The following is a 27009-nucleotide window of genomic DNA, read 5'->3' on the forward strand; positions in this document are numbered from 1 at the left end:
TTTTAAAAAAAACTCATGAAAATTGTTCACCGTTTCAGCACAAATTTCCTCTAATAAACACATTCTTGTATGCAGTTTTAACTAACGTACACATTTTTGCAAGACTATTCTAATATAATGTTATTTTCACTAATATATTCATGTTTATGCACACTTTTACCTAATATATGCATTTTTGTAAACATTGGTTGGTTGGAGAACCGCACTGCAAAATTCGGATAAGTTTGAAGGATGGCTATGTTTTGGTCATATTGTTTCATAAAGTGTAAATTTTGAAGGATGGCTATGTGTTGCTCCTCATTTTGTTTCAGAAAGCATGAATTTGGAAGATTCGGCTTTAAATGTGAACCGAATAAAATTTCTCCCCCGTCCCTATAAAACATTCATTTCCCCCCCATGGTTTGCATTGTCTTAGCTATACTAAGCAAAGGATCTTGGTGAGTAACTGATCTCTTTTTCACTCTTACCTAGAGTTTTTGAGAAGTATAAGTAGGCCCATAAGAAATTCTAGGTCATGACAGACAAGATCATTACACAGAGCAGGAGTTTCTAACCTTTGACCACACATATATTGTTGGACTTGGAGATGGGGTCTAATGACTCCTGGAGGGTCCAATGCTCCCCAACCCTGCTACAGACTGGGGGGAAAGAAGAGGCAATGAACTAAAGTATTCACCATACATGTACAGATTCAATATCTGCAGTTGCATTTTCATTTGTTTGAAATCTTAGTCCTGTTAAAGTCCTGCTTAATATATGAAAGGGGCTTTGACAATCTTCCAGGTTATGACTGTATTAATGCATATCAAGAAAGGGATAAAGCCTGCTTCGCTGGAGAACCTTTTTCAGGCCAAGGTCCGCATTCTTTCCCCAGTCCTGGCTCACTTCCTTGTGTTGCTATCAGCTTCACTGTGAAATCAGGTCTGTGCAGCAGGGGCGTAGTCATGCAGGGTCTCGGGTTTTTTTTAGACCCTTTACTTTTTTGGGAGCAGGGTCCCAGCAGGGTCCCTATGTCTCCAGCATCCTACAAGCCAATCAACATACAAGAGGAGTGTATTAGCCACTGAGAAGAGCCTTCTAACATGCTTCCTTGTCCTTTCCTGCTGATTGGAACCAAACAGAGTGAAAGGAGGTAAGCCAATACTGAGAATACTCTTCTCAGTGCTAACACTCTTCTCTTTCATGCTTATAGGTTCCTAGGCATTAAGAAGGACCTCATTCTCAACCCAACAGCAAAAAAAAAGCAGGGAGGGAGCATGGCTGTGATTAACATGAAGGGATCCTGCACTGCTGAATTTGCTGCTACACTACTGCTGTGCAGGGAGGTTTTTTAAAGCCCTTTCTTTCCATGCTGTAGCCTGATGGATATCATCCCTCCCTCGCAGCTGCTATAAGTTCAAGAGGCTGGTCTCCTGGATTGCTGTCTGTCTGTGTCTTCACAAATTGCTAAATTAGAGAGATTCCTGCTCAGAACGGTTTGGATGCCCTTGAGAAGAAGATAAAATTGTTTGACTTGCCAGGGTTGCTGTGGTCAAACAGTGGAACTGCTCTGTGTGTGGGGCGTGGGAGAGAGAGAAGAGAACCGTATTTGATTTACGCACTGCCATCCTACCTTTCATATTATTATTATTATTTGATTTATATCCCACCCTTCCTCCCAGCAGTAGCCCAGGGTGGCAAACAAAAGCTCTAAAAACACATCAAAACATCATAAAAACAGACTTTTAAATACATTATAACAAAACAACTTTAAAAACATTTTTTTAAAAAAGCTTTAAAAACATATTTTAAAAAGGGTTAAAACATATTTTTTTAATAAAAAACATATTAAAAAGCAATTGCAACACAGACACAAACTGGGATAGGTCTCAACTTAAAAAGCTTGTTGAAAGAGGAAAGTCTTCAAAAGGCGCTGAAAAGATAATAGTGATGGTGCCTGACTAATATTTAAGGGGAGGGAATTCCACAGGGTAGGTGCCACCACACCAAAGATCCGTTTCCTATGTTGTGCAGAATGGACCTCCTGATAAGATGGTATCTGCAGGAGGCCCTCACCTGCAGAGCGCAGTGATTGACTGGGTATGTAAGGGGTAAGACGGTCTTTCAGGTATCCTGGTCCCAAGCTGTATAGGGCTTTGTACACTAAAACTAGAACCTTGAACCTGGCTCATATGTAATCAGCACAAGCAGAAGAGCTTACAAGAGAAAAATTGATAGAAGGACTGAGGGCTTAGCCAAGGGAGAAGGCATAGCTAAAGCATGCGGTGGAAAGGATGTGATCTGGGGAATCCACTGGGCAATTATGCAGCCCTCCTATGGTACACAAGTTTACTCTAAGGTTAAATCTCACTGAGTTCAATGGGGCTTACTCTCAAGTCCACGCAGCAGCCTTAGGGGGATTCAGTGGGACATAGATTTAACCTGCAATCCTATGTACCAGGGTTGGGGAGCTTTTTCTGGGCCAAGGGCCACATCTCCTTCTAGGACATGGGTTCTCAACAAGGGGGGAATTCCCCCCCGGGGGGGGAATTTTAGGGTTCCAGGGGGGGAATTGGGACCACTATTCAGCAAAGTGTGATGTCCTGTAGATTATGTACAATCTGTAAAATTGTAGTTTGTTTTTAATTTAATCTGTGACGTTCAATGAAGTTTATTGAATGTCACAGATTAAAATCGATTCTTGAACATGCAGCATTATTTTCATTTGCAAAATTAAATTATTATTTAAAGACCAGAAAGTGCTCCAAGAAATTCTGTTATAATATAAAATAAGAAATTTTTCTCTCACGAGAAACACCACCGTCACTCACGAAACGTCAACACGCTATGAGAGACTATCTTGGGAAGGGGGCAATTATATTCTGAACAATGGTGAAAGGGGGGAATGGAGCAAAAAAGGTTGAGAACCACTGTTCTATGAGATCCTTTGGGGGCCACGTGCTAGTGGTGGGTGGGGCTAGAAGCAAAAATGGGTGGGGAGGCAATGAATGGAATTTTTCCTTTTGTACCTTAGTTTCTATGCATACTTGCACACCCCTTTCTACCCTCCATCCCAGCAAGCAAGGGGCATGATCAGAGTTCAAGGACACAGCCAGGCAAACACACTCAAGGAGGTTGCGAAGCAGAAACCAGGGAGAGCTGTAGCTTGGGTAGAGTCCCAAGGGCCAGATAGAAAGACCTGGAGGGCCGCATTTGGCCCCTGGGCCTGAGGTTCCCTACCCCAGCTATACACACTTACTAGAGAGTAGACCCAGTTGAACTCAGTGAGACTTACTCCCAAGTAAACATGCACAGGCTTGCACTGTCTGTGGGGTGTTAGGAGCTGGGTCAGATTAATATTGTTGGGGAGGGGGGTATAATCTTGTGAAAGACCCTGAGGGCTCAACTATGCCTTTTCCTGAAATCAGAGAGAGAATATAAACTTTAGCTGTGTTTGCCTCCATGCCTAGCAATAACATTTGCTGAAAAACTGCAGGCAAACATAACAAGAGCAGAGTTGTCTCAATGTTCAAGTCTCCAGGGCTAGTTTATTGTTCATAGGCAAACAGGGAGCCACCTTATATGAGGTGAAATTGTTTGTCCATAGACACTGTACTGTCTACTCTGACTGGCAGTAGCTTCCTAAGGTCTCAGACAGACAGTTCCTCCCATCATCTGCTACCTGAGCCTTTTAACCAGGGGTGGGGAATAGGGTTGCCGGGCTCAGGGCCTGAGACTGATCCTGTATCTTTAGGAGAAGAGAAAGTCAGCCATGTGCAGGTGTTCTTGCAACACTATAATGGGAAAAACCACAAGGTGGAATTCTCCCTTCCCCCTGCACAACTTTTAAAGATACAGAAGACCTCTCGGTTGGCCTCTCTATGCATTCAGACAGCTCTTAGAATTTGGCACAATGGTTCCAAAGATGGAGGAGAAGGCTTTTGCTTATTTGGACACCATTTTGAATCAATAAAACAGAATAAATCTGTCAAAACTGCACTGATCTGGACACTTCTTAAGATGTTCTCACCAAATTTTTAATTATTGTTCCTGAGATTGAGGAGCAGCTATTGGTCTATGTTTGGCTTCAACTGGATGCTATTTTGAGTCATGAGGGTGGATCAAACCTTTCAAAACTGGACTGACTTGGACACCTCTTAAGATATTGTAATTATCATGCCCCACTGGAGGAATCCTCCTCAGACACAGACCTGGCACTCCCCAAAGCAAATGTTACAGAGGAGCAGGCTGTGTCAATGGACAGTGAGACAGAGCAGGGGGATTGTGGCCTTCAGGGATCACAGAGCCCCAAGCTTCTCCATGAGAGCTGTTGCATAGAGGCAGAGCTGCCACCAAGTCCAGAGGAATGCCAGCAGCTAAAGGTGCAGGCCCAGTCAATTGCCAGACGCTGAAGTCCACTGACTGAAGAACAAGGCTCCTTAGATCAGCTACTGAGGGGAGGGGCTGTGCGTGCATGCACGTGTGTATGCTCAACAATCCTGTGTGCGTGTGTGCATCCTCTCTGTGTGCGTGCAAGAATGTGACTTGACTAAGGATGGTGGAGAAATTCTATTCAAATTTATCAAATTCCCACTTTCCGAATCAATATGAGAATGGAAACACAACCATCCTTCAAAATTCGCTAGTGTTCTAACACGAGTTCTTGTATTGTGAGAGAGGGAAGTTTTTGTTCCTCTCTCATGACACTGGAACGCATGGACTTCCAAGGAAGCTGAATGCTGGAAGATTCAGGACAGATAAAAGAAAGGACTTCTTCATGCAGCGTATAGTTAAACAATGGAATTCACTCCCACAACAGGCAGTGATGGCTACCAGCTTGGACGGCTTCAAAAGAGGACTAGAGAAGTTCATGGAGGATAAGGACATCAAAGGCTACTAGCCACAATGGCTAAATAAATTCTTTAAGCTAAATAAATTCTTTGCATCTGTCTTCACAGTGGAAGATATAGGGCAGATCCCTGAACCTGAACTAACATTTGCAGGAAGGGATTCTGAGGAACTAAGACAAATAGTGGTAACGAGAGAGGAAGTTCTAAGCTTAATGGACAATATAAAAACTGACAAATCACCGGGCCCGGATGGCATCCACCCGAGAGTTCTCAAAGAACTCAAAGGTGAAATTGCTGATCTGCTAACTAAAATATGTAACTTGTCCCTCGGGTCCTCCTCCGTGCCTGAGGACTGGAAAGTGGCAAATGTAACGCCAATCTTCAAAAAGGGATCCAGAGGGGATCCCGGAAATTACAGGCCAGTTAGCTTAACTTCCGTCCCTGGAAAACTGGTAGAAAGTATTATTAAAGCTAGATTAACTAAGCACATAGAAGAACAAGCCTTGCTGAAGCAGAGCCAGCATGGCTTCTGCAAGGGAAAGTCCTGTCTCAGTAACCTATTAGAATTCTTTGAGAGTGTCAACAAGCATATAGATAGAGGTGATCCAGTGGACATAGTGTACTTAGACTTTCAAAAAGCGTTTGACAAGGTACCTCACCAAAGGCTTCTGAGGAAGCTTAGCAGTCATGGAATAAGAGGAGAGGTCCTCTTGTGGATAAGAAATTGGTTAAGAAGCAGAAAGCAGAGAGTAGGAATAAACGGACAGTTCTCCCAATGGAGGACTGTAGAAAGTGGAGTCCCTCAAGGATTGGTATTGGGACCTGTACTTTTCAACTTGTTCATTAATGACCTAGAATTAGGAGTGAGCAGTGAAGTGGCCAAGTCTGCTGACGACACTAAATTTTTCAGGGTTGTTAAAACAAAAAGGGATTGCGAAGAGCTCCAAAAAGACCTCTCCAAACTGAGTGAATGGGCGGAAAAATGGCAAATGCAATTCAATATAAACAAGTGTAAAATTATGCATATTGGAGCAAACAATCTTAATTTCACATATACGCTCATGGGGTCTGAACTGGCGGTGACCTCGGGGTTGTAGTGGACAGCACGATGAAAATGTCGACCCAGTGTGCGGCAGCTGTGAAAAAGGCAAATTCCATGCTAGCAATAATTAGGAAAGGTATTGAAAATAAAACAGCCGATATCATAATGCCGTTGTATAAATCTATGGTGCGGCCGCATTTGGAATACTGTGTACAGTTCTGGTCGCCTCATCTCAAAAAGGATATTATAGAGTTGGAAAAGGTTCAGAAGAGGGCAACCAGAATGATCAAGGGGATGGAGCGACTCCCTTACGAGGAAAGGTTGCAGCATTTGGGGCTTTTTAGTTTAGAGAAAAGGCGGGTCAGAGGAGACATGATAGAAGTGTATAAAATTATGCATGGCATTGAGAAAGTGGATAGAGAAAAGTTCTTCTCCCTCTCTCATAATACTAGAACTCGTGGACATTCAAAGAAGCTGAATGTTGGAAGATTCAGGACAGACAAAAGGAAGTACTTCTTTACTCAGCGCATAGTTAAACTATGGAATTTGCTCCCACAAGATGCAGTGATGGCCACCAGCTTGGATGGCTTTAAAAGAAGATTAGACAAATTCATGGAGGACAGGGCTATCAATGGCTACTAGCCATGATGGCTGTGCTCTGCCACCCTAGTCAGAGGCAGCATGCTTCTGAAAGCCAGTTGCCGGAAGCCTCAGGAGGGGAGAGTGTTCTTGCACTCGGGTCCTGCTTGCGGGCTTCCCCCAGGCACCTGGTTGGCCACTGTGAGAACAGGATGCTGGACTAGATGGGCCACTGGCCTGATCCAGCAGGCTCTTCTTATGTTCTTATGTTCTGCTTCCATAGTTGTGCTTGCGGGCTTCCCATAGGCATTTGGATGGCTGCTATGAAAATGATCCAGCAGGCTCTTCTTAAGTTCTTATGTTTGCAGTTATCCAAATTTTGTGATGGAGCTTGCCAAACAATGCTTAAAAAATGCAAATGTTTGGGGGAAATGTGCATAAAAATGAATACTTTCGTGACAGTAACATTCAAAACTGCATCACATTAGGAGAAATTGCTTGCAAATGTGTACATTAGTCAAAACTACATACAATACATGTGTTTATTAGGAGAAATTTGCATAAAATGCTGAAGAATTTTCATGAGAATTTTTTAAAAAAAATAGCACATTCATGCAGAAATATGAAGAACTGAAGTTTAGATTGGTCAATATGGGTTCTCTCAATTTCTCATTTTACCATTCTTTCCATCCCTAGAGGTGACTACACCCACCGCAGGCATGCAGTCCCTGGAGGGCTGATTAAGGATAAACTGAGCCAAAGATTTGCTACCCATGCTGCAAACTAAAACAAAAAGTGCTGCTGATGTTATCCAGTGCTACTTTGTTCTCAAAGACAGAAGAAGAGCTCTGCTGGATTAGACCAGTGGCCATTCTAGTCCAGCATCCTGTTTATTTGTTTATTTATTAAAAATATTTCTGTCCCATCCTTCTACCCTACACTAGAGCACTCAGGGCGGCTACAATAAAATCGCACACATATATAATAAAATACACAATAAAACCACAAAATATTACAGTAAATTCAAATGAATAAAATACTATTAAAATACATAAAATAAGAGCTTGGAAAAGTTACTTTTTTAAACTACAACTCCCATCAGCCCCAGCCAGCATGGCCACTGGATTGGGCTGATGGGAGTTGTAGCTCAAAAAAGTAACTTTTCCAAGCTCTGCATAAAATGCATTATGCACATACATACATAAAATGCATTATTCTTCCAGTGGCTAATATAGGGTGCCCGCAAGCAGGACCTGAGTGCAAGAGTGCTCTCCCCAACTGCAGGTTCCAGCAACTGTTGGTCGGAAGCATACTGCCTCCGACAATGGAGGCAGAACATAGCCATCAGGGTTAGTAGTCATTGATTGCCTTATCCTCCATTAACCTGTCTAATCTCTGTAGCTCATGGAGTTCTTACCAGTGCAGAGGCATGTTAATACATGGGGAGGGAGGGATGGGGTGAGTGATCATTGATGCAACACTCGTCATGGAATGGCCTCTGGGAATGGAACTGGGTTCATGCCCCAGCGCTGGCATCTTGTACACCGGCACTGTGACCCTTTACTTTAGCTGTGACAAGGCTGCCAGAGTGTACATCTGCACCATAAATGTGTCTAGCCTGAAAGCACAAATAAATTATTCAGCGTTAAAAATATGGCAGTGTTAAAAAAATATGACAATATTAATCAACACAGTTATGTTCATCATTTCTTTTGCTCCCCAGTGATTAACTGCACGATTGATAAAAACACTCCCAGAAGCTCTCGCATGCAGCAAAAAAACCCCTATCCGTTTTGGTTTGTTTTTCATTGAACTGTCAAAACACAATCTTGAGACTCCCCATCATGAACTAAATTTGACAACAATGATGCTAGCTGAAAATAATCTGGCTCGATTCCTTAACGAAGGTTTTAATTACATTGTTGCAAGTATTCTCTTTGGATATGCAAAATGAACTTTTCTCTGGCTTTGGCTGAACATCGTTAGCAAGATGAGTCTACTTAATGGCCCTTGATGACTGGTGGCTATTCCATACTAATGGATGAAGAGTGGGTTCTCAATTCCCTCTGTATTAAACTGCTCCAGTGAGCACAGGGATAGTGACTGAAGAGCCAGACCATACCAAAAGGAAAGTTGAGTTAAAGCTTCTTAAAATAACAGGCAAATGGTGAAAAAGTGTAAACATTCATTAAAAATAATGAAGGTGTTATATAAAATAAGCAATAAATAGCATTTTGTTGTTATGTGCCTTCAAGTCGCTTATGACTTATGGCGACCCTGTGAATCAGCGACCTCCAAGAGCATCTGTCATGAACCACCCTGTTCAGTTCTTGTAAGTTCAGGTCTGTGGCTTCCTTTATAGAATCAATCCATCTCTTGTTTGGCCTTCCTCTTTTTCTGCTCCCTTCTGTTTTTCCCAGCATTATTGTCTTTTCTAGTGAATCATGTCTTCTCATGATGTGTCCAAAGTATGATAACCTCAGTTTCATCATTCTAGCTTCTAGTGACAGTTCTGGTTTAATTTGTTCTAACACCCATTTGTCTCCAGTTTGGTTAATGACTGTGCCAATGTATTGATAATCCTTGACAAGTTCAATGTCCTCATTGTCGACTTTAAAGTTACATAAATCTTCTGTTGTCATTACTTTAGTCTTCTTGACTTTCAGCCGTAGTCCTGCTTTTGTGCTTTCCTCTTGAATGTTCATCAGCATTCATTTCAAATCATTACTGGTTTCTGCTAGTAGTATGGTATTATCTGCATATCTTAAATTATTGATATTTCTCCCTCCAATTTTCACACCTCCTTCATCTTGGTCCAATCCCGCTTTCTGTATATGTTCTGCATACAGATTAAACAAATAGGGTGATAATACACCCCTGTCTCACACCCTTTCCGATGGGGAACCAATTGGTTTGACCATATTCTGTCCTTACAGTAGCCTCTTGTCCAGAGTATAGGTTGCGTATCAGGACAATCAGATGCTGTGGCATCCCCATTTCTTTTAAAGCATTCCATAGTTTTTCATGATCTACACAGTCAAAGGCTTTGCTGTAATCTATAAAGCACAGGGTGATTTTCTTCTGAAATTCCTTGCTCCGTTCCATTATCTAATGTATGTTTGCGATATGATCTCTCGTGCCTCTTTCCTTTCTAAATCCAGCTTGGACATCTGGCATTTCTCTCTCTATATATGGTAAGAGCCTTTGTTGTAGAATCTTGAGCATTACTTTACTTGCATAGGATATTAAGGCAATAGTTCGATAATTACTGCATCCCCTGGAATCCCCTTTCTTTGGAATTGAGATGTATATTGAACGCTTCCAGTCTGTAGGCCATTGTTTAGTTTTCCATATTTCTTGACAAATTTTTGTCAAAATTTGGACAGATTCAGTCTCGGTTGCTTTTAGAAAAGCTATTGGTATGCCATCTGTTACTGGTGATTTGTTTCTTCCAAGTATTTTAAGAGCAGCTTTCACCTCACATTCTAAAATTTCTGATTCTTCTTCATCATACAGTTCCTCTGTGAATGAATCTGTCATCCTGGCATCTCTTTTATAGAGTTCTTCAGTGTATTGTTTCCATCTTCCTTTTATTTTATCTCAGTCAGTCAGTGTGTTCCCCTGTTGATTATTCAACATACGTACCCTTGGCTTAAATTTCCCTTTCATTTCTCTAATCTTTTGGAATAGGGCTCCTGTTCTACCCTTTTTCTTGTCCTCTTCTATTTCTATACAATAACCATTAGTTCTCTTTGTCCCTACGTACTAGTCACTGTATTGTTGCATTTAGGGTTCTAACCGTGTTTCTATCTCCTTTTGCTTTTGCTTTCCTTCTCTTTTTAACCATTTTAAGAGTTTCTTCAATCATCCATTGAGGTCTTTCTCTCTTTTTAACTAGAGGTATTGTCTTTTTGCATTCTTCCCTGATAATGTACCTGACTTCAGTCCATAGTTCTTCTGGTTCTCTGTCAACTAAGTTTAAAGCCTCAAACCTGTTCCTTATTTAATCTTTATATTCTTCTGGGATGTTATTTAAATTGTATTTTGGCATTATGATTTGTTGTTCTTCTTTAGCTTTACTCTAATTTTCGATATTACCAGTTCATGATCTGCACCACTGTCTGCTTCTGGTCTTGTTTTCGCAGAAAGTATGGAACTTCTCCATCTTCTGCTACCAATTATATAATCAATTTGATTCCTATATTGACCGTTCAGTGATGTCCACATGTACAGTCATCTTTTTGGTTGCTCAAAATATGTGTTCGCAAGAAACAAATTATTGGCTTCACAGAATTCAATAAGTCTTTCTCCTGCTTCATTTCCATCTCCTAAGCCCCATATCCCCACAATTCCTAGTTCTTCTCTGTTCCCTACTTTTGCATTCCAGTCCCTCATGATTATCAGCACATCCTGTTTTGGTGTATGATCAATTTCTTCCTGTACTTCTGTGTAAAATCTCTCCAATTCTTCTTCTTCTGCATTTGCCATTGGAGTGTAAACTTGGAAATTACAAATTAGCCCTCTGTTAATGTATGACTTACACCAGGTGTGGGGAATCTCTGGCCTGTGGGCCAAATTAGGTACACCAGTGGTCCTAATTTGGCTCACAGAGCCATTTTTCCCTAGCCATACCCACCCACTCCACTCCTGGCATCCATAAGCGACTCACCAAGTGGGGCAGAGCTACCACACTAGCTTTCTGGCATGTCGGTCACTGTTGCTTACCAGGAGAGACAGGGGGAAGGGAGGCTGATGCGGTGCAAATGCACTGGCAGTAGCCCTGAATTGTCCCCAACAAATTGGCTCTACCATTGCATTTGCACTGCACTGATTTCCCCTCCCCTCTCCTGGTAAGCAACACCCAGTAGTGACTCATCCCCACATGGTGGAGTCACTTTTGCTGACATCAGGTGTGGGGCAGAGAAAGCCCCAGCTGAAATTGGGAGCCTTCAAGTGCCCAACTGATTGTTCCTCTACGAGTAGAGTTTGGTGACTTGTAAATGCTAACCCTGCTGTGATTGGTTTCATTGCAGCAGTGCTTGCATTCAGCAGCTTGTACATTGGGTGCCAATGCTAGCCCTACTGTGATTGGTTCCATTTGCACGAGTTATTAAGTGGAACCAATCCCTGCTGAAACCAGGGCTTGTGTTTGGTGCTGAATTTGAATTCACATCCCCGAATTAACTCCAAATTCACATCCCACTAACTCTCATCAGCCTCAGGCAGCATAGCCAATGGTCAGAGATGATGGGAGTTATAGTCCATTATATACCATTTGTAGGGCTGCAGGTTCCTCATGCTTGTTGTATTGGAACCCAATGCCACAAAATCACTGGGTGACCTCAGGCCAGCCTCTGTCTCTCAGCGTAACATACCTCACAGGGTTGTTGTGAGGATACAAGCAGGAGAGCAAGAACCATGTTTGTATGACACCTTCAGCTCCTTGGAGGAAAGATGGGACATATAATATAATATAATATAATATAATATAATATAATATAATATAATATAATATAATATAATATGTAAAATTACTGGCATGACGCCCAATACATTTGCTCAGAAGTAAGTCTCATGGAGTTCAGTGGAAGCTGCAGCCTATTAAGCATGTTAATTACAGTGATAGAATTATGAACCCAAATAGTTTATTTATTTGAAATATTTATTTGCCACCTCTCCATATGCAACTTCAGAGGCAACTCATAGCAACAAAACTAAGCAAACAATTAAAAATAATCAGTTAAAATAATTCAGTCACAGGAGCCCCTAATAAAACAGCAGCTGTAAAAACAGAGGAAGCATTAAAAGAGAAATACAACTTTACTGAAAATTAAGAGCCTGGATACTGTAAATAAGGGGGTCTTGGCCTGATGCCTAAAACTCATCAAACTGGGAACCAAGGCCATTACCAGAGGGCCTCTTTATTGAGCATTTATCCTGATTTTTTTGCAGGGAGATTCAATGATGTTGGCTATTTACTGAGCATCATTCTGAATTGTTTGCAGGAAGGTTAGACTATGTTGTCTTAAACAAGGGTTATCTCACACTTTCCAGTGTATTTTCGCATCATTTCCCGTACCACAAGTCCAACTAAGGGTAGAGGCACAATAGCAGTTGTGCTGGCTTCATTTTCTGAATGCAGGGACACACAATGCTAGCAAAACTCCCAGAGCTTGGAAAAGTTATTTTTTTAAACTACAACTCCCATCCAGCCAGCATGGCTACTGGATTGGGCAGATGGGAGTTGTAGTTCAAAAAAGTAACTTTTCCAAGCTCTGAAAACTCCTCCCCCTTTTACTCTAAAACCTTGGAAATTGCAGCTCAAGCAGTGCGTTTCACCTTGAAGTCAACTTCACACAGACTTCAAAATTGATTTGATATCAACCCTTGTTGCATCAGCTTAAACGATAATAAGTGGTCCTTGCCACAAATGTCATCTGATCCTCCAGTGGCAGAGATGGATCTAAGAGCACCTCCAAACTACACACCTGTTCCTTCAGAGGGAGTTCAACCCTATCCAGAACTGGTGAACTCCTCAGAGCCCAGACCTGAGCACTGCTTACCCTACAAAGCCTCTTCACTGATGTGCATAAAGGGGGGTGGGAAGTGGAAAATCCCCAGGACGGGTAGGGGAAATGTCACCCTGCCAGCTAAGCTCCTGTTACCCCAAGGGTGGGCTGGGTTTCTGACCCCTCCCTAGATTCTTTGAGATGCACTGGGGAGCTCTCTATTTGCTTGCTGAGGAGAAGTGAGGTGAGAAAATACCATGGATCCCCAGGAAAGATGGGGCAACTGTCACCCTCCCAGCAAGGACTCTCACAGAGTTTTGGGGATACAGCCTCTTCTCTCTAGAAGAGAGGGAGATCTTTATTGACTTGCATAAGGGAAGACGGTTGTGAAAAAGCCCCAGGAAGTACTGGGGGAATCCACCCCAGTAATTACCCTGTTTCACCAACGGTCATTGGTGGGTGTGGGCTCCTGCTCCCCCCCCAGATTTTTGGGGTATACAATGGAAATCTCTCCACTGACTTGCATAATGGGATGCATAGGTCAGGTATGGGGAGCTTTCAATCAGATGTTGCTGAACTACAACTCCCATCAGCCCCAGCAAGCATAGCCAATGGCCAGGAATGATAATAATAATAATAATAAATAATAAATTTTTTATTTCTAGGCCGCCTATCTGGCCAAATTAACAGCCACTCTAGGCGGCGTACATAGACTAAAATATAACATAGAGTAAAATATAACATATAATACTAAACAAAACCCCAGTAGTCTATAGACATCCCGAGCAGCAGGTTCACGCACACATACACACACATGGTCTCTGGCCCCTTCAGCAGTTGCTGCTTTTGTAGCTGGAGAGAGACAGGGCCCCACCCTTCCAGGCCAGGTGGAAATCAGCCAGAAATGCAGGGAGCAGGTCTTGCAAAAACTCACACAGGTAGATGGTCTCTGGCCCCTTCAGCAGTTGCTGCTTTTGTAGCTGGAGAGAGACAGGGCCCCACCCTTCCAGGCCAGGTAGAAATCAGCCAGAAATGCAGGGAGCAGGTCTTGCAGAAACTCACACAGGTAGATGGTCTCTGGCCCCTTCAGCAGTTGCTGCTTTTGTAGCTGGAGAGAGACAGGGCCCCACCCTTCCAGGCCAGGTAGAAATCAGCCAGAAATGCAGGGAGCAGGTCTTGCAGAAACTCACACAGGTAGATGGTCTCTGACCCCTTCAGCAGTTGCTGCTTTTTGTAGCTGGAGAGAGACAGGGCCCCGCCCTTCCAGGCCAGGTGGAAATCAGCCAGAAATGCAGGGAGCAGGTCTTGCAGAAACTCACACAGGTAGATGGCCAAAGGTTCCCCATCAATCCACATGAAAAACAAACAGTTTTTAATCCCTCCCCCAAACCACGGTGATTGGACTTTCCTGGGAAAAGAATGCACTGTCAAAATGAAAGATCCCTAACTTCTCCCTACTCCCACTTCAAGCTCGGGCTGTTTCCCCAGCTACCTTTGTTTAATTTATCAGGAGAAAAAAACACATCCATGGGAGTCGGGTTTGGCAGCTAAAGTCACAGAGCCGCTTGGAAGCTTAGGCAGTCCCTGATCTGTCTCAAGATGCTTTATTAATGGGAGGATGAGAAATGTGAGAACTATTCCCAAATTACCTTGGTTCATTTAGTAATTTGGGGTACACACAGAGTTGATGCACACTCCCAGTGCTAGCAAGCACTGGATCTTTAATTTTTACTATGCAAGCTTTAACGTGATAGTGGCTTTGGAGGGACCCCATGTAAAGCTAGACAAATCCAAGAGGAACTATTTTAATTCTGCTGGATCTGACTTTTATCCAGAATCCTTGGAAAAGTGAAGTGTCTGAGATGGTGTAAACACACTAATCACCAGAGCGAAGTGTTTCCATTGTTGTTGTTATGTGCCTCCAAGTTGACTACGACTTATAGTGACCCTATGACTCAGTGACCTCCAAGAGCATCTGTCATGGACCACCCTGTTCAGATCTTGTAAGTTCAGGTCTGTGGCTTCCTTTAGGGAATCAATCCATCTTATGGAATCAATCCATCATGTTTCCATTAGCCACACCTAGAGGTGGAACAGGTTGATCTGCCAATCAGCTGCAAAATCTCTTTGGAGCAATTTAAAAAAAAAAAAACATACTCAAGCTGCTCCTACCAGCTTGGGAGTAAAAAGGGTTTCATTTTGACTATCGTTGTGTGCCTCTGTTTTCAGAAGAGAGAGGTGGAGACAGTGCATGTGTTTCTACCATGTGTATCTGTACTTTTGCATATGTCCATGCACACTAGGGATGGAAAGATCTGTCAATTTTGATTCTCTCAGTTTCTTGTTTTTCCAATCTTAAATTCAGTTCTCCACATTTCTGCAGCAATTTGTGATTTTTTTAAAAAAATTATCCAGCATTTTAGTGCGAATTTCTTCCAGCAAACACATTTTAGTAGGCAGTTTTGACTAATAGACACATTTTTGCAAGCCATTTCTTGTCATATAATGAATTTTTCATGTTATTTTCTCTCATATATTCATTTTTATGTGCAGTTTTGTAAACATTGGATGGCGAACTCAATTGTAAAATTCAAATAAGTGTTAATTTTGAAGGATGGCTATATTTTGGTCCTCATATTGTTTTGGAAAGTGCAAATTTGATAAATTTGGCTTGAAATGTGAACTGAATTGAAATTCTTGCAGATCTCTAGTGCACACTTTCTCTCTTTCTGACTGTCTGGAGGGGGAAAGACTGTCTGGGGGAGACAAGCCATCAGAGGGAGTGATGCCCACAACACTCTCTAAAAATTCCAAATATGTTTATGGGCAATCCTAACCCAATATTATCAGTTTTGATATGACCACAGGATATTGGGTATCAGTTACCCCAAAATCCTGGAGATGGTCCTGACCATATTAAGCTACCCCCTTCCCTCAAGGCTTCTCCTAAGGCCTGTTCACACACATATATGTACCCTGTGAAGACTAGTGGCTCTGATGTCAGTGCGGCAGTGAATCCACTCTGGGTTTAGTTCAGCTCTGAAAGTTCAAAGTAACACCTGGAGTGGATTCTCTGCACCACTGACATCAGAGCCACCAGTCTCCGCTGTATGTACAACATTTGATTACTCAAGATATAGCGATCTACAGTCAGATATGTGAACTGATGCCATGAAAAAGCATTGTGCTTAAGTTAATGCAGAATGATACAAATGTTTTAAATTTGTGGGTTTTTAAATCTCCTTTCTTTCATACCAGGTTATCTAAATGGTTTCTCCCACATGAGCTTTCCACCCATCACAATGATCTACAGTACAGGAGAGGGTCTGCTTGGTGTTCTGGCACTGATGGATGTGCAGATGGTAGGCAGGCAAACAGGGCATTCTTGGTTGCGGCACTTATACTATGCAACTCCTTAATTCAGAAGGCTCCTCCCTGCTGACATTTATATAAACTACCCTGGCAATTGTTACTGAAGGGCAGTATAGAAATTTCGAGGAGGAGGAGGAGGACTTCTAGTTTTTTAAAAAAACAGCTGTTTCTTTGGCAGAGGAAAAATGAGATTTGTCCTCTTATTTGCTGGCTACGTTCTGCTGTTCTTGCTGCTGCTGCTGTTTTAATTTAATATCATCTTATTTGCAATTGATTTTATACTTTGGTTGGAGATGCCTTAGGGGGTCCATGCTGGGTGGAACAGAAAAGTGAGATCTAAACATTTTAATTAATAAATTAAAACATGCAAGTTGCTGCTAGGGATGAAGAGATCAGTCTATTTCCAATCCATGTGAATTTCATATATGTTCATTCACAAATCTGTTCCATCCTATTTCAGCATTAAACTCTATTTTTTTTAAAAAAAATCCATACAGAAAAAATTACTTAAACACAAAATGCAACAATATTTTATCACAAAATACATATTTAAATAAGTATTTTGTCTCAATGCACACATTTTAGTACATTTGTTGAGGCAAGAACTGTACTTCAAAATTTGGAGAAGAGCAAAATCTGCACAATGATTACATTTTGATCTGCACATTTGTCTGTGAGGTTAGTTCACACTGGAATTCACAGAAACTGAATTCCTCAACATCTCTAGTTGTCTCCTGATGCTGCATTCATCAAATGATGAACATGTCTGAACCATTCTGTAGTAAGGCTGTGCACACATTACTGGGTTAAATTTAGATTGAAGCTAGTATGGAGGAAAATGCATCAATACACAGTATTTAAGAAATGATAGGAATGTGGCTAACATCATGCATACACCACTTCCCAAACCAGTGTCAGGAGTGCACTAGATGCAGAATAAATAGGAGTGTGCATGCTGTCTAACTTTCCTATTAAAAGTGGAGATCTGAATAAGATATGAATATTTGCTTTTGGTCTGTGTTCCAGTAACACACATAGTTTATAGGCCATACAGATGTAACTTAAGACTCTGTGATCATTCCCTTTGAGTAACAGCCAATTAGCTTCCTTCCTGGAGCAACTTTGGAAAATATTCCTCACTCAAAAAGCAATCAGAATGATAACATGTAATTATCCTATAAAGCAAATCACTCAGAGGCGCTAAACAGGAGACAACAAAGAGGATATGACTGAAGGATGCCATTGTAGGAATAAGATACTTTTTCACTTGGTTAATAGGCATGTTTTCTTTGCAGATCCAATTTTTAAAAGAAAAGACACCAAATGAATTTCAACCACCTCCTCAGATTTCAGTGTCTTCTGTGGTTTTCAAAAGGAATACACCACCCAGGATATGCCCCAATAAACCTAAAACGCATTTCTGAAGCTACCAAATGAAGTGTTCATTAGCTCAATGCAACATTGATTGCGCGTTAACTGAAATTTGCTGTTTCTAATGGGAGTTCAAACAGAACAGCAATTTCAGCTAAGTGGAGGGGGATATATATGACAGAACAGTACCACTTGGAAAAAAAGGCAGAACTTTCAGAGAAGATAGATTGCTGCTGATTGCGTACAATTTCATTCCATTTTTATATTGGTTTGTGCTCTCCACTCCTCCAACCCGTGAGACATAAAGAACATAAAAACTGCCTTACTGGATGAGACTGAGATTTCATCTCATTCGCCACTTTATTTCCAGCAATGGCTAAGGCAGATGTCTCGCAAAAAGGGCACAAGAGCAATAGCCCCTTCCATTTCCCTATTCCCAGCACCTTGTATCCAGATGTATGCAATAACACCTCAGTCAACAGAGTAGATGCATTCCTGGACATTACTTCTTTAACAGAAACTTTGGTACCAGAGGTAGGAATAACATGGAAAGAGTAGGCACAGGTTCCTACACCTGCTCATAGATGGTGGGAGCAGCTTCGGCTTTAAAGGGTGTCATTCCAGCACTCACCTACTCCCCTTCCTTCTCCCTCCCCTGAATCATATTGGATCCTTCCCTCCCCAGCCCTGGGAGAAAGCAAGAGATCTCTTTAATGCAAAGCAAATACACAGGCTTGTCACTTTGACCTTAAAGCAAAGACACAGGCTTGACAGTTTATTCCATAGTAAAGCAAAGCTTGTCAGTTTCACCTTTAAAAAAGCCTTCCCTTTAAAAGGAGCTTCCTTCCTGGAGGCTTGGTTAACTGAGGTATTATAGTATTATCATTTAATACACTAATACCGATTTGAGTCTTCTGATTGCCTGTGCCTATATAGCCAACACCACATCACCCACAAACAAGAGGGAGGTATCAGCAGACCTTTGGTAATCCTGAGAGTTGCAGAAGTACTGTACACCTTTAGGAAGAGAGGGGACCCCCTCCCAAACAGCCCCATAAGAACTCGATGTTGAGAGTCTGCAGGGAAACCCTTGGGGGGGGTGAGGGGGGAATGGAATGCAACAGCTTGAAAGGGAGGAATAGAAATACAGATATAGAAAAGGGTAGAATAAGCTATCTCATTGTGTCTGGGTAGGCCATTTCCTGAGAAACCATTTTATCATGTTTCCAGGGACAAAGGAGAGGGCTGTCCAAAGCCATCAATGGAAAAGTCCAAGGTTCTAATGTACGTGGGACTGGGCAACAGTGTGTCTACCTCACCCATCCCCAAAAAACCAACATTAGTACAATATTAGAATGCTGTCACAGCTTCCTGTGACTGCATGGGAGGTGTTGTGATGTTGTTGTTTTATTTTTTATAGTATGATTTTTGTTTGTTTTAACATTGTTGTAAGCCGCTTGGAGACCTTTGGGCATCAAGCAACTAATAAATCTAATGAAATAACAATAACGAAGTCCCTACAGTATCATTACTGAAATGTAATTATTATTTGTTGTGGTTGGGGCTGTCATCACTTTAAATGCTTTTTAACTGATGGATAATCTGCCTTTTAACTGGTCAACTGCATAGTTAATCAAATTACATTTTAATGCATAGTACAACAATCTCAATATAGGGAGCCTTTCTGGGATATTGAAGAAAGTATAAGATAACTCATAATTTGATAAACAAAATGTACCAGTCACTGTAAGTGGGGAAGGCCACCTTTAACTTTAACTCTTTTCTTTCTCTCTTTCAGTAACACACCGGAATTAAAGGAGCCTCAAGGACACATTCTTACCTCTCAGCCCTATTGGTTAATATTTGTTCACATTCATTAAATTGGCCATGAAACCTTATGATTCTGTAGTAGTTTAACTTGCATGGATTCCCCTCCTGGTATTCTGGGACTTATAGTTTAGTGCGGGTGCTAACAATCCTCTTCTACAAAACTCTGCCTGTCTGCCCAGCACTACAATTTCTCAGTGTTCTCTAGAGAGAAAGAATACAGTTAAACCAGTATGGCTGCAGTGCTGATATACCTAAACAAAGAAAGAGAACAAAAGGATGAGAGAGAGAGAAAGGGAGAAAGGGTGATATATACATTTAAAAAAAAAAATCTGGATTTTGTCTTGCAAATTATAGTGGAAGATGGGTCATTGAGAAGCCTGAAAACTACGGATAAAAGTTCGGTAGAGAGATAACGTGCACCTGATTGATTTCAAAGCAGAAAGGGGATGGAGATTAGTGCTGTCAATAATTTATTACATTTTTATCCAACTTTTCCTCTAAAGAGATCAGGGTGGAGTTCAGTGTTCTCCCCCCCCCGCCCCAGCCACCATTTTTTCCTCATAACAGCCATGTCAGGTAGATTGGTCTGGGAGATGATGTCTGGTCCAAGGTCACTTACTGAAGCTCGTGGCTGAGTTCAGATCTGAATCCACTCCTCCCTGATCTTGGTCCAACATGCTAAGCACTGCACCACTACTAGTTCACATGCACTTGCACACTCCAGCATGTATTTAGAGTAGCATGAACATGTGCCTCTTTGACTTAAATGGGACTAAGCAATAGGTAGGGAATACATCCCCCTCCCAAGTTTGGTCGCTGTACAAAGCCTGAAAACACCTGGGGAATAACAACAAGGGATCCTAGCCCCCTTGTGAGTCTCCCTAAGGCAGCTGACTGGCTGACATCAATAGAAAGAATGAATCTGGTCAGTTGTTGTGATTTTATGCTGTGTGTATTCTGAAGATTTTATGTTGGGTTTGTTTATTTATTTTAAAGCTTTTATATCCTATCCATATACTGTAAATACACAATTCAGGGCAGCTTACAACATATAAAATACAATTCCAGAAAAGCCATGTAATACTTTTACGAGAGAGAGAGAGAGAGAGAGAGAGAGAGAGAGAGATTGTCTGTCGCATAAAAGAAAAGATGGCCAGAATAAAAAGGTGAGGTAGAGGCCCCTGACTGCACTTGAAGGGGTGAGATGCTCCCTAATCTGGGTGCTTCATAATCTCTTGTCCCACCCAGCCTACCCTCTGTCCTAGACACAGTGAAGGGTCTCTCCTTCTTTGGGAGCAGGCAATTCTTAAGGGATTCTGGACCGAAGCCATTTAGCGCTTGAAAGAGAATCACCAAACCTTTGAATTGTGCCCAGAAGCAAATTGGTGGCTTGTGCAGCTGTCTGCAGGATCAATATTGCGATCCCATGAGTGAGCTGAGTGCCCACCAGCAACTTTGCAGCTGTTGTTAGTTAGACACCTACTACTACAGAGCAGTAAAAATGTAAATGTACTGCCTTCAAGTTGATGACATATGGCGACCCTATGAATAGGGTTTTCATGAGGCTGAGAGGCACTGACTGGCCCAAGGTCACCCAGTGAGCTTCATGGCTATGTGGGGATTTGAACCCTAGCCTCCCAGGTCATAGTCCAACACCTTAACCACTACACCACACTAGCTCTTTTACTACAGAGCAGTAGCTAGAGTTAAATCAGTGGAGACAAGGAAGTGCAGCCTATCTCAAGTATACTGTTGAGACAGATGGTATCTCTCAGCAGGTCAAAGCTGGTGCTTCATACTCCCCCCATTCTCTGAGCAACAGGGCATTTCAGGCAAACAACCTTTTATGGACCCTGTTTGCTTAGAAGGGAGGATATACTGGTCTTCTAATAAATAAACAAATATGTTTACAATGATGCCAATTATACGAAAGAGAAAGCAGAGGATACCAACAATGATGGCGTTAGACTTTGAAGCAGTATCAATCTACTGAAAAAAGCAAACAGCATGCTCTTGGAGTTCCTAACCTATCAGCAGACACACACAAACACACCCACCCTCAGGCATATCTGCTTCATAGGCTACATTCCAGCTTCAGTGACTGTTTCTCTCCAGATGGAATGTTGTTAGCAGATAGTAGCCACCAGCCATCAAAAGCACCTTCAGCATCAACTGACCCTCAGTGCCCATGAAAGGAATATCTTTAGTCATTCCCTATGTCGGGGAAGGAGAAGGAAAAACCATTTTTCTGTCATAGGAACATAGGAAGCTGCCTTATACCAAGTCAGACTATTGGCCCATCTAGCTCAATATTGTCAACACTGACTGGCAGCAGCTCTCTAAGGTTTTCAGATGGGAGTCTTTCACAGCCTTACCTGGAGGTCCCAGGGGCTGAACTTGGGATCTTTTGCATGCAAAGCAGATGCTCTACCACTGAGCGGTGGCCACAGTCCTTTGGAGGGCGATAGGTAGAGAGTGCATGGCAAAAGTATGTGGGACTAAAGCTGAGGTGAGTATGGCTGGAGCTGAAAGTGGGTTCACACCCTTCTCTGTGTGTGTGTTTGTCTAAGTGCCACCCCTTCTCCCCATTTTCTCCCCTTGCTACCTGGATGAAGTTAGATTGATGGCCACAGGTTGGCCACCCTTGCTCTATCCAGAAGCATAGAGATAGTTAATGTATCTTTGGTTGGCATAACATAACAGTATGGCTGTTATATCAGCAAACCTCAGAGTGAATGCTGAGCAAAGGTGCTGTGCACCGATCCTAAATCTCATTTAGTCACTGCAACTGAATTGAGTCATGGATCAGGCCACATATTTTCCTGTGCAAAGTTTTCCAACTCTTAACACATGCATGCATCACACGCCAGAAAGACTAATCAGCTGTCTCAGGCTAAAATCACAAGGAAACAAAGAGTCTTGAAAAATAATCTAATCCCATTTTTATCAGATATTATTTATTTACTTCTTGCTTCCGGATATGAATTTTTAATTCCATTTCACATTGAGGTAATTATAAAATAAATTATGCTGATCAGTGTAGGGGAAGGGTAGGGAGGAAGGTGAATATCTTTGGGGGGGGGGAATCCGAATCCAAAATTTAAAACATGTTATTAGCACTGAATAGAATTTCACTTTGCATGGATTTACATCTAGAGTTGCAAGGTAATTCAACCTGGTTTCAAATTAGGTGTGGGGAAAGTACAGAAAGGCATTAGCAACAGTGACAGAACAGACCTGTGCATATCTACCCAGATATGCTTGCTCCCAGATAGATTGGATTACCTTGCAGCTCTAGACCCCTGGAAATTCATGGGTATAGATTTGCAGCCTGAATGGATAAGGCATACAAAAACCATAAGAGGATGATACAGAGAGCAGGACTGTGACTATTTGTCCTCACTCCATCCCCTACATTCACTCCAGATCCAAAATACAGTCAGCTACTCACACGGTGGGGAGACACCAGCTCCTGACTTTCGAAACACTTCCCAAACTCCAGTTGCTATAGCAACTTAGGAAAGCTTTCTAGAAACACACATCACTTCTGAACTTCACCCATCTACTTCGTCAAAATGTGTAGCAGCTGTTTGTTTGTTCCGATTTTTGAAAGGGCCACACACACACGTTTGTGTGTGTGTGTGCATGTGCACTAGTCAACTCAAGCTTTTCCTTCTTTTTGGGGGGGAGGGAAAGGAAGCCAACAACAAAATGCCATATATATGATCAGTGGCAATCTTTTCAAATGCTATCAAATCCTTGTACATTTCCCCTCTTCCCATGCCCTCCTCTTCAGTGTATATTGACTGCATTGCTTTTCGGGAGACCAATTCCACATGTGATGCTAAAAAGTGCACTGGAGCCTCTCATGCAACATTTGTGCATTGCATGAGTGTTGTTAATGCAGGTATGGCTACAGAAACAACCGCCGCCGCCGCCACCACCAGAATGTGTACTCTAGTAGGTAGAAATGTTCCATTCACATCAAAGACTGGTTTACATCTAAGCTGATTTCAGCCTCACACCTGAACATGTCTCAGAGAGATGGTTATATAATCAGATATGATATATACATTTCTAGCAGTGGTGATTTGAATGTCAAATCTCTATTGGACATAATGTACTTTAGATTTAAAATTAGTTCTCTTCCTCTTTTTAGTAACAGTCACATGAAAGCTTCATGTGATTTTACACAAAATGTGTGAAAAAAGCCTTAGTGCAGATGTTTGGGAAATGGATCCTTTACATTATACATAGGAGCTCAAACTGAATCAGGAGTGAATGGGGGAGTGCAAGTTCCTGGGGGGTGGGAGTCAAGAAAAAGGGAATGAGAGGCAGAGATTGGGGAGTGGGTGGGTAAAAAATAGAAGGTAAGAGAGAGAGAGAGAGAGAGAGAGAGAGAGAGAGAGAGAGAGAGAGAGGTATACAACATTTGGAATTATTGTCTTGGGGCTATGGGTGGGGTTGTTGATGTGTATCACTGTTTTAATTGTAATTTGTATTCATATGATATAACCCACTCTGGGACCTTCTGGTGAAAGGCAGGTAGGAACAAGAATAAATAATTTTTAGAAACTCATGCAACCCTATTTGTATATAAGCACATCAGCTTGGAACTGAGTCAGTTCACGAGGCTTCTGTCTTTGGGCACACAGTCACTTTGCATATCTAAAAGGGAAACATTTTAGATTTCATTTTAGAAGGATGAGCGTATGGATGATGTGGTGAAGAACATTGTTGCCCATTTACTGCTTAAGAAGGAAGCCAATGTGGTGTAGACTCTAGGTATTTGACAGAGAGAAAAGGGGAAAAAAGACTTACCTATAGTTGATACCACTGTGCCCACGAAATAGAAAGCTCCTGTGAAGTCCCATCTCGGTCGGAGGGCATCTGCCCTGATGCCTGCAGCCATGGCTGCCTCATAACTTCTTAAGAAGGCCCTTAGCTCAGGGAGACTAATGTTGAAGATCTGGCTGAAGTTCTGAAGGGTCCGGTTCCAACGATGCTGAGCTTCTGCTTCAGATGGGCTCTCAATGGCTGAGAAGATGGTGGCTCCAGCTGTCAGGTATGCTATGATGAGCAGCGCTAAGAGGACAAACCTGCCATTGTCCTCATTGAAATGTGACATGCAGCAGCAGCCCTTAGATCTCCTGATAGACATCATCCAAATTTCAGCACCATAGAGGTGATGGACAGCGACCAACACCTCATTGGAGATACCGGCATGGAGCTACCAACCAGTTAAAGAGTCCAAGGGGAAAACCTGGATCGTTCTTTGGAAGGGTTTCTTTTCTGAGTCATAAATCTTTGCTTGCCATGATTGATGTCAATACGGAATTCCACCTATCTGTGTCCCATAGGGCTCCCCCACATCACCCTAGGCACACAGATTGTTTTAGAGCCACATTGGGTGTTCTGTTTTTCTTGCTGCTCAGCAGTGAGCTCTTGCCTGCATTGGCCACTGAGGTGTAAGAAATGGCTTTACCCTCCCATCCCAGATAGCTCCATTTGGCCATGTTATCTGTATTCCAGCCATTATGCGGACCAAAGGCTAGTGGGGAGAAAACTGTGTTCAATCCGTTTCAGTAGTACTGAGGTGTAGCAGGAAGACAAGCAGAATCTGGTGTCCTCTTCTTCCTGAAGGATTCCCAATGACATCAGCGATCTTTTTGCGAAGGGCCATCCTCCCTCACACCCTGTACATGCCACCCCTCCCTCCTTTTCAATTGAACAGACCTGGAGATCAAATTCCTTCAGTTATGCATGACCAACATAGATCTTTCTTCTCTGTTGGGTCTCCTAGATTCTTTGGGGAAGTTGTGAACTAGATTTATCTGGAAAGCTACCTGAGGCAAGGACAGGACAGCAGACACCAGCTGCATTCAGCCCAATCTTCAGAGGCTGCAAGAGTGTACGCACACAGGGCATTTATTGAGATACCACCAATCTGTATTTAAGCCACTTTGATCCAGCCAGCCAGCCTGTCTCTTTCTCAAATGCTTCAACTTTGCAGGCATCTTCCATGGGTTGGAAAGACCTAGATCAATGAGATACCAGTAGAACTTCATTTAGTCCTCAGCTGACTAACCCTCACCCCCTTTTTATAGCTCTATGTGCTCAAAATGGATTTTTGTTCAACAAAATGCTTGGCATATGCAACAGAGCATTTGCCTGTGAGGTGGTGTGACTTTTCTTTTTGTTAGCATACTGGTATCACTCCAAGAACCTGACTAGATCCTTATACACACACACACACACACACACACTTTCACCCTCCCAAACCAACGACCAAACAACCTTTGGGCATGCAGTTCAACATGAAGACAGACAGGCAGAAAACAAACGAAACGAAAAGGGATAAAATGAACCAGAAGGCCACCTTGCTTAAGGAAGGGCCCAACCGTCCTCCACTCAACCCTTCCAGATTACCCACACCCACCCACTCACCCACACACCCACCCACAATTTAGATTATACTGTGGGGAAAGCAAAGGGTATGAAGTAAATGCACTTTGCCAAACGTACTTCTCCTCCTTTTCTTTACCTTTCTGTTTATTCATGCAGATCTACCCACCACCCCACAATCTCTTTCCGCCTCCACTTCTGAAAAGCTTTGGTTTGGCTATTCATCTCTCCCTCCCTTCCTCTCCAGGAGCCGGCAATCGCAGCCCAACGCAGCCCTAACCCCGAGAAAACACACACCGTGTTCTTTTCCAAAGTACTTCTGATCCCCCGGAACGTGCAGTTTTAAAGTCCCAAACGTCAGCGAAGTGGCTTCCCGTAAACCTGATGGTGCTGGTGAATCGCCTTTACCCCTCGATCGAGTTGGCAGCGGTGGGGAGGGTGGTGGGGAGAATAGCTGGCCAAGGAAGTGCGGCTGTTCAGCACCACGGATAGCGCACTGCAGCTCCGCGTGCGCTCGCGACTTCTGGCTCTGTCCCCGCCTGTAGTTGAGCTCAGCGGGCTTGGGAGGGCGGGGGTGGCGTGTGGGCTGTTCCAACCCCGGCTGGGGAGTTGATCAATGATCGTTTCCTCCTTTCTCATGTCTTTCGCGGCAGATCTGTTGATTGCCAAGCAGGCAGAGCACCCAATCCGAAGCGAATGGGGTGGCGGCTGCGGCGGCGGGGGCGGTTGTGCCCGCCTTGCCCACTGGGAGGGTTTCCTTTCTTTTGTTGTTGTTGTTGCTGCTGTTTGTGCCAGAGAGGCATTTTTGGTAGTCATTTATTTATTTTTCGGGAGCGGGAGGAACGCAGAGAGGCTGGTCCAGAGCAGAATTATTTCCAGAAGCGACCGTGAAAGAACCAGCAGCAAAACCACTCGGTTTCTGGAAGAGGGTTGGCATTTTCAGGTCCTGCCGAAGGGGAACGAAAAGCGCCACTTTTCTCGGCGTGGAAAGTCCAGGGTAGCTTTTTGTAAATCTTTCTCGATGACTTAGCAACTGTGCCTCGTGTCTGATCCCTGTAACAATATACCTCTC

General features: G+C 42.7%; 1 protein-coding gene and 1 long non-coding RNA gene across 2 annotated transcripts in view; one reads left to right on the forward strand and one right to left on the reverse strand.

The window, feature by feature from the left end:
• Positions 1-24696, reverse strand: part of KCNK12 (potassium two pore domain channel subfamily K member 12) — a 58499-nt gene extending 33803 nt beyond the window's left edge. Inside the window, exon 1 of the mRNA XM_061626473.1 lies at positions 24354-24696. Within this exon, the coding sequence (XP_061482457.1) occupies positions 24354-24696 (343 nt within the window). The remainder of the gene's footprint in view (positions 1-24353) is intronic.
• Positions 936-19589, forward strand: LOC133384526 (uncharacterized). Its single transcript, XR_009762599.1, has 3 exons — positions 936-1132; positions 16218-16321; positions 19501-19589. It is a non-coding gene; the product is annotated as an uncharacterized LOC133384526 (long non-coding RNA).
• Positions 24697-27009: the final 2313 nt, after the last annotated feature.

This window comes from Rhineura floridana, chromosome 4, assembly GCF_030035675.1.
Source record: "Rhineura floridana isolate rRhiFlo1 chromosome 4, rRhiFlo1.hap2, whole genome shotgun sequence".
Classification (NCBI taxonomy): domain Eukaryota; kingdom Metazoa; phylum Chordata; class Lepidosauria; order Squamata; family Rhineuridae; genus Rhineura; species Rhineura floridana.